The sequence below is a fragment of the Miscanthus floridulus genome, chromosome 2 (assembly GCF_019320115.1).
Source record: "Miscanthus floridulus cultivar M001 chromosome 2, ASM1932011v1, whole genome shotgun sequence".
NCBI lineage: Eukaryota > Viridiplantae > Streptophyta > Magnoliopsida > Poales > Poaceae > Miscanthus > Miscanthus floridulus.
The window spans coordinates 32,194,569-32,202,727 of NC_089581.1; the positions used below are offsets into that span (position 1 = coordinate 32,194,569).

At 59.6% G+C, this 8,159-nt stretch overlaps 1 protein-coding gene across 1 annotated transcript; it reads left to right on the top strand.

Moving 5' to 3' along the window:
* The first annotated feature begins 1,375 nt into the window (after positions 1 to 1,375).
* Positions 1,376 to 2,795, top strand: LOC136536301 (uncharacterized). Its single transcript, XM_066528642.1, has 3 exons — positions 1,376 to 1,405; positions 1,578 to 2,080; positions 2,186 to 2,795. Exons 1-3 carry the CDS (start codon positions 1,376 to 1,378, stop codon positions 2,793 to 2,795), a joined length of 1,143 nt encoding a protein of 380 aa, XP_066384739.1.
* Positions 2,796 to 8,159: the final 5,364 nt, after the last annotated feature.

The window sequence follows — 8,159 nt, forward strand, 5'->3', positions numbered from 1 at the left end:
AATAGGTTCAGAGCCCGGTTCCTTCATACGAAAGGAATAGGCCACAGGGAATATCTTTCCTATTGGCTCAGCATGGGCGGCGCGCCTTTTGAGGCAGTTTCATGGGGAGTCGAAACAACGCCTGCTGCCATAGTGGTCGAGCGTGACGTGGTGGATGGGACATAACTGTCCTCATATTTAATGTGGGAGACGTGGGCACGTGGGCCGATGAAATTGGCTCGTGGTTAACTACGCCAGACGGGGGGGAAAACCTCCCCAATTTCGTCGCCCGTTTGTTTCGCCTTCCCCCTGCATAAATACCCAAAGAGTCTCGCCCCTCCTTGTCTTACCTTGACTGCATTAGCACCGCCTCTGTCGAGCCATCGCTAGAGCAGCGAGTGCCGGGAAGAAGAGGAGAGATGAGCGAGCCTAGGGAGAAAGCGAGACAAAAGCGAGAGCGTGGGAGAGAGAAAAAACTCACCATCGCCCTCGATTCCTCCATCGCACCCATGGTCGGTGACATCGTTGTTGTCGAGGTGGACCCCTGGGATCCGTCGGACGTCACCGAGGACATGCTCCAGTCGCTTGTCGATGATGGACTCCTCCGCCCGATGACAGACCCCACTAGGCCGGAGTGGATTGCTCCGTACGGCGAGCTGGAGCCAAGGCCTCATGATGGCTACGTCGTGAGCTTCGTCTCCTTCCACTAGCGCGGCCTCGGCGTCCCGGCAGACCGGTTCATGCGGGCGCTCCCGCACTACTATGGCGTGGAGCTCCACAATTTTAATCCCAACTCCATCGCTCAGGCGGCTATCTTTGTTGCCGTCTGCGAGGGGTATTTAGGGATCGCTCCCCATTGGGAGTTGTGGCTCCATCTGTTTCGGGCGGGGCATACTACCAAGCCAATGGGCACGTCGGGTAAGAGGAAGGCGGCGAGGGCCAGAGGCTGCACTCTCCAAGTGCGTTAGGACCGCCTGCACCTCTACATCCCGGCCCAACTCACGTCCTCCAACCGCCGGTGGTACACGAGTTGGTTTTACCTCCGCAACGATGACGGAGGGTTTCCCCCCTACACTGGGCGGATTGTGGGGAGTTGCCCGGAGAGATGGAAGTGGGGTGTCCCGAAGGTCGACCAGCCCAAGCTGGAGCCATCCTGGACAGGCTGGTGAGGCTGCGGGGCCATGGCCTCACCGTGGCCATGGTTGTGGCCGCCTTCCACCGCCGAAGGGTGCTGCCGCTGATGGCTCGGCGGCGGCGGCTATTCGAGATGAAGTCGGGTGAGCCCATTGAGGGCACCCGGATGTCCTCCTCCGCCCTTTCTGATGAGGAAATTCTTCGTCGGGTGGGGGAGACGATAGAGGCGAAGCTGAGGGGCGGCAACTTGACCCCTATCACGATGCGGCCGTCGCAGGGGTTCCTATCGCTGGTAAGTCATGTGCCGCTGTAGCCTCTGAGCCTCCTCAGTCTCCCCTTACCCCTTGTTCCCTTATGCACGTTTGTCGTTCCTTCAGGGGATGAGGGATGTGTGCCCCTCTCCGCCGCCTATTCCCGAGGACGCGGGGCGGCAAGCGATCAACCGCGCTCACACCGATGCATAGAAGAGGCGAAAGGACGCCAAGGTGGCGAAGCGCACGAAGCACATCCTCACGCACGAGGAGCTAGATAAGCGCCGCCATCAACAACGGAAGGATGGTCTCCCGTTGGAGGAATCCCCGTCAACGTCGTTGTCGACGGAGGCCTTGGACGGGAACGACAAGGGCGAGGGAGGGCGAGGTCCCCTGGACCACCTTCCTGACATCGTGGAGGTGGCGCCCGAGGTGTCAGCAAGCAGCCCGGCGCCCCCGGGAGGGGGAGGAGAAGTGGACCCAGGGCCGGCGGTTGCCCGCTCTGGGGCCGAGGCCGACACGCCCGAGGCACGGGCGTTAGGCAAACGCGCCGTCAGCCCGGTAGGCTCAGCGGTCGTGGTGGAGCAGGTGGTGGTGGAGGCGACGCCACCGCCCCTGCAGAGGACCGAAGGGGCGCCGGGGTCCACTGAAGACCGACCGGCGCCAATGGATACGGAGGCGACGCCTCTGCCGCCGCCTCCGCCGCTGCAGATGAGGTTTGCCGTGGCGAAGCGGTTGCCACCCTATTCAAGGCAAGTGTATTCTTGGCAGGGTCATAGTGTCTTCCATTCGCTTTTTTGGTTTTCGCGCTGACCCTGTAGGTTAATTTTCCTTAGTCGGAAGCGGCCTGCGGACAACCTACCCTTGGCGCCCCTTAAGGCGCTTAAGGCAAGCCCCAGCTCCTCTGCCCACTGGGTGGCGGAGGCACAAGCCGCCATTCACTGCGGCACGGCGTCGGCGAGGGTCGACCTGAAAGAACCGGCCACCCAAGGAGGGGCTGCCGAGGTGGCCCCTACACCGACGACAGAGGGATCGCTCCCATCCTATGGGGGCGAGGCTCATGAGTTGGATGGGGCCGGCGTGCCCTTGGTTGCCGAGGCCCCTGGGGTCTCTAAGGCTGAGGCGATGGAGGACAGGGCGCCCAAGGCCACCGAGACCACAGTGGCCGCGGCCGGTGTTTCTGCGTCCTCCGAGGCCATGATGGTGGAGGCTGGAGCCCCCAAGATCACCAAGGCCGTCGTAGTGGTGGTGGGGCCATCCGTCCAGGAGGCGGAGATGAAGGCGGCGGAGGCCTCGGTGGCGCCCTTGGCTCAGGGGCTGCCGTTGTTACGAGAGAGCGCCCGGGAGGCGGAGGTCTATCCGATCTCTTCCGACGATACCTCCTGGGCGCGGGAGGTGGTCAACGCCGAGGATGCCGGTGCCGTGGAATAGCTGGCGCCGATCTTAGACGAGGGAAGTTCAGCCCTCGTGCGGGCGTGACCTGAGCCTTACAGGTGGGACCACCCGCAGGTACTGTGGTAGAGCCAGGACGACCTTGAGGGGGAGCCTCTGTTCACCCTCAAGGACGCAGCCGAGGGCGGGTGGTGGGGCACCTTCGAGCAATACCGCCAGCTGGCGGAGCGGTCGCTGCGGACAGCCTTGTCCATGGTGGCCGATGAACTGCCCGGTCCCTCTCGCGTTTTCCTTTCTCGCGTGACGTCGCTCTTTTCTTAGTTTTGTCGCAATCGACGACCTCTGTTCTGTTTCCTCAGGAGCTCGAGACCCGGTCCCTCGGAAAGTTGGTCTTTCTCCGGCGGGAGAGGGGCATCTGGGACCAGCTTCAGCGGCAGAAGGGCCTTCTTGCTGACGCTAACAAGCTTCTGTCGGCACGAAGCGCGGAGGTGGAGGACCTCCGCCTTCGCTGTGCCAACGCGAAGGTCGAGGCGGCCACGGCCCAGACGTAGCTCGCCCCTTTGGCGGCGTGGGTCAAGGAGCTAGAGGAGGAGCTTACCCACGCGGTCAGCGATCGGGATGCCTTCAGGTCTCGGGCCAAAGAAGCGACGGCCTCGGGCAAGGCCCTCGCCGGGCAGCTGGGGGCAGAGGAGAGTGCGCACCGGCTGACAAAAGGCACTCTGAACGAGGCCCTTGCTGCGGTTGAGGCCTCGCAAATCGAGGCTATGGTTTTGAAGGGGGCGGTCAAGGGTGAGTTCCAGTCCCCTTGTTTTGTTTCCTTTTCCTTATGTTCGCTCCCTGACTTCCTTGTATGACGCAGAGCTAGGAAGTGAAGCTTCTAGGGCGGCTGAGGCCTCTAGGGTCGAGGCCCAGCGGTTGAAGGAGAAGGCCAAGGCCTGTCAGGCTGAGACCCGACACTGGGAGCAGAAGGCCAAGGGTGAGTTCCATGGGCTTCCGTCCCTAACTTAGGTTGTTCTTTCTCTCGCTCGACCTCATTCCATTTTCTGTGGTGCAGAGTCAGAGGCGGAGATCATTCGGGCCGCCGAGGCTTCCAGCGCGGTGCAGACGGTGCTCGAGACCGAGATCAGGGAGCACAAGGCGCTGAAACGTGCTGCCCTTTCTGCCTGTGAGGCCTTGGAGGTCGAGGGGGTTCAGTCAGGCAGCTCCCTTGGGAGCCGCTTGATTGCGCTGAGCAGCCAGATGCGCGAGCGGCTCCGAGGGGCACTGCACACGGGTGTCAAGCGGGCGTTGGCTGTCATCTCCTCTCACTACCTTGGCGTCGACCTCCCGGCCATCAGTGACGGCTATGTTCTGCCTGATGATGACGAGGAGGCCGACGCGGTGGTCGCGAAGCTGATGGAGGCGGCGAAAGGCCCTGGCACGGCGCTGGCGACGCTCTTCGAAGAGGAGGTGGTTCCTCCCCTACCATCTGCCGGTGCTGAAGGCCCTGAGCCTTGATCTGGGCCCCGGGGGCTATGTAAAAATAGAATAGGGGTTATTTTTTGTATTGTAACGTTTGTGGCCGTCGAGGCCTTTATTTTTGAAGTACTTGTGTTTCTTAGTTGTTTTTCTTATGTTTCCGAGCCTCTGCCCTCTATTGCTCCTGATCGGATTTTGTTTGCAAAACACCCCCTTGGGGCCTAAGCCATCCCTTGAGCGAGAGGTAGTGAGGGAGTGCTGTAGCCCGGAGGCATAGGCTGTCTCGCGACTCTACCAGCCTCTTGCTTAGGAAACAGACCTTGGTCTAAGTAGTTTTTACAACTGATTCGTCAAAGCCTGCTAGGGACTTGGCGTAGGAATTTTTGCGAAAAACAACTGAAGAATGGTGCGTGGGACCTAGGGGACACCTAGGGGGGTCCCCTATCTAGTCCCCGAGGGAGGCTTGGTTCTGCCGAGGCAGAACCGAGTCTCCCTTGCTGTGTTACTGTATTGCCGAGGCCTACGATGGGCTCGGGGGGTTTCTCGAAAAGTTAGACCAACTAAAGAACGCTTTTTAATTGTATTTTGAGAAACGACATATACAATGCTTGGAAATTTAGGGATAAAAGCAACGTAGCTGTTCTATGTTCCAAGCATTGGTGAAGACTTCGCCCTTCTCGTTGGCTAGCGCGATTGAAGACTGGGGGTTGCTCACTCCCTTCGTCGTCATGGATGCGGTGATGCACATTGCGGGCCCTCCGTCGGGCTCCCCCGCCTTCGCCGCGACCTTGCTGTTCCTGTTCGAGAGAGTCTCGAAGCTGCTGCAGAAGGAGTTGGTCTTGTTCGACCTTGGCCTGGAGCTCATGGAGCTATTCTAGGTCTAGGCACTGAGGTCGCGCAAGAGCGACGTTCTCATTTTGTGCGGCCGATAGGACGGCGCGTGGAGGTGTGGCGGTGCCCGCACCTGGGCAAAGCGGGGAACGGCTACCTGCCGCCTTGTCCTCTTCGCCCGCCCTCGGCATCTCGAGCCCGACGTGAAAACACTCGCGAGTGGGGTCGTAGGTGCCTTCGTCGTCGGAGTCGGAGTAGCCGAAGCAGTAGTCGCTTGCGGCCAAGAACTGGCGCAAAGCCCCAGGATCGTTGAGTCTAGAGAAATCCACTCCGGGCCATGCCTCGTTCTCATCCGAGGAGTCGGCGTGGGTGCTTAGGTCGAGAGCGAAGCGCTGGCGGCGTTCCGAGGGATGGTCGTGAGCGGCAGTGTAAGCGTAGGCGTAAGAGGCGGTGGCATTTCTCAACCCAAAGGGGTATGGGGATGGTGCCATCGCCAGATTCTGCCCCGCCGGGGTCGGTTCTTTAGGGAGTGGTGGAGCAGAGCTTGATGACTGGGCATCGCTGCGTGCCACAGGCGACTTTCCTTTGTCCAAGCTCAGGCTAGATAGGTCCCTAGCTAGGGACCCTATGCCAACAGCTGGTCGTAGGATATCGGCGGGGGGTGGCGTGCTGCCCCGGATTCGCGTAGCATCGGGGTGGCCTTGTTCGTGTCATGCTTGGCGAGCACGGCGAGAGCGGCCACCCGGGCGCCGCCTGCGCCTGGGCTGCCGGTGCGTAACTTCATCGTCGGACGGTGGGGCTCGAGGGGTGAGGAGTACCAGGTCATACTCATGCCCTAGAGACATGAACTCTAGGCTCCCGAACCAAACCACGGTGCCGAGACGCAATGGTCATACGGGGTCTGCCATCCGGAACCTGCTGGGATGACGAAATTGACATGCAGAGCCCCCTACCTGGCATGCCAACTGTCGGTGTTTCGGACCGGGGGTCCTCTACCAACCAGTGAATTTATTCTGCGTGCTCCTAATTCTAGATGGTGATGCAAAGAGACACAAGGTTTATACTGGTTCAGGCAATCGAGGCCCTACGTCCAGTCTGAGAGGTTGATCTTGTATTCCTTGCACTGAAGTGCTCGTAGTAGGGGGTTACAAGCTAAGAGAGAGAGGGAGCTGGTCCCAGGTCTCAACAAGGTGTCGTGCGGGCCGCATGAGGCGTTGCTCTCAGGCGGTAGGGATGTGCGCGTGTGTGTGTGTTACAAGGTGTTCTCCTTCCTCCTCTCCTTAAAACGGCCCAAGTCCTCTCCTTTTATAGCCTGAAGGGAGGACAAGGACGGTACATGAGCTAACTATATGGTGTCGTGTGAACAGAGGCGGCGTGTCCGGGCCCTGTAGCCTGTTCCTGTGGCGGCGTGGTCGTCCCATCAGATCCTGTGCATCGTGGGAGCCCCGGGACTGCCTCGGAGTGGGTGCGGCGGTGAACGTGCAAGCCACTATGGACAGACTGTGCGTGAGGCCAAGACTTGGTCGGTGCCGAGGCTGCACCACGGTGGAGGGGTCTTGGCAGGCACGAACCCCAAGATAGCCAAGACCTTGGTGTACAGTGCCGAGGCCTCGAGTGGGCGGCTGATCGTGGGTATAGCGTTAGGACACAGTGGCCGGTAATCCCCGTCGTACCCTGTCCCAGCCGGTATGGCGCTGATCGTGGACATAGCGTTAGGACATAGTGGCCGGTAATCCCCGCCGTGCCCTGTCCCGGCCGGTATGGCGTTGATCATGGACACAGCGTTAGGACACAGTGGCCGGTAATCCCCGCCGTGCCCTGTCCCGGCCGATATGGCGTTGATGCGACCTCGGGTCCCAACGGCCATTCTATGGCGTTGAGCCATCGTCCGGCTGAGATTGCAGGAGTGGTTGAAGCATTAATGAGACATGACGCGCTGTCTGAAGGGTCGGTCGAGGCAGGGGGTGATGGGCTGCTGATGACCCAGCCTCGAGCGATACGGAGAATGAGGCCTCACACGAGACAGAGATTGAGCTCCTTGCCGAGGCCTTGCGTGAGACGCCTCACGCGATACGGAGAATGCACCCCCTACCGAGGCCTTCCGTGGAGAGCCTCGGGCGAGGCGGAGACGGTGTTCCCTACCGAGGCCTTCCCCGGAGAGCCTCGCACGAGGCGGAGTTTGCGTCAGGATGCCGAGACCTCCTGCTCGAGGCTCGAGGCAAGGAGGAGGAGGACCCAGTGGGCTCGGTCGTGGTGGGTGAGGGGTCCACGGCTTACCTTCTAGTTTTATTTTTTAGATGGGACTTGAGCGACCCATTTTATGTTTGCTTGGGGTACCCTGTTCTAAGGTACCTGACAATTCATCAAAGAAGTGTCCTATCCGGAGTGGTTAGCTAATCCTATATTAGTTAAGAAGAAAAATGGGAAGTGGAGAATGTGTGTAGACTACACCAGTCTAAACAAAGCATGTCCAAAAGTCCCTTTCCCATTACCTCGAATCGACCAAATCATTGACTCCACTGTGGGATGTGAAACCCTATCCTTCCTTGATGCGTATTCTGGTTACCATCAGATCAAGATGAAAGAGTCCGACCAGCTCGTGACTTCTTTCATCACACCATTTGGCATGTACTGCTATGTGACTATGCCGTTCGGCCTTAGAAACGCAGGAGCCACATACCAGAGGTCTATGACCTAGGTCTTTGGCGAGCACATCGGGTGAACCATTGAGGCCTACATGGACAACATCGTGGTCAAGTCCAGGAAGGTCAGTGATCTCGTTAGCGACTTGGAAATAGCCTTCAGATGCCTCAGAGAAAAGGGCATCAAGCTCAACCCTGAGAAGTGTGTCTTCGGGGTCCCCCGAGGCATGCTCTTAGGATTCATAGTCTCGGAACGCGGCATCGAGGCCAACCCGGAGAAGGTCTCAACCGTGACCAACATGGGGCCAATCTAAGACCTCAAGGGAGTACAGAGGGTTATGGGATGCCTTGCGGCCCTGAGCCGCTTCATCTCGCACCTTGGCGAAAAAGGCTTGCCTCTGTACCGCCTCTTGAGGAAATCAGAACGCTTTTCTTGGACCCCCGAGGCCGAAGAAGCCCTTGCCAAGCTCAA

What these genes read in the sequence shown, in the direction of transcription:
- LOC136536301 (XM_066528642.1), top strand. Translation starts at nt 1,376, where the DNA reads ATGCGGCCGTCGCAGGGGTTCCTATCGCTG. An exon ending in CGCAGGGGTTCCTATCGCTG is followed by an intron (nt 1,406 to 1,577) that starts GTAAGTCATGTG and finishes ACCGATGCATAG; the next exon opens with AAGAGGCGAAAGGACGCCAA. An exon ending in CCTCCGCCGCTGCAGATGAG is followed by an intron (nt 2,081 to 2,185) that starts GTTTGCCGTGGC and finishes CTGACCCTGTAG; the next exon opens with GTTAATTTTCCTTAGTCGGA.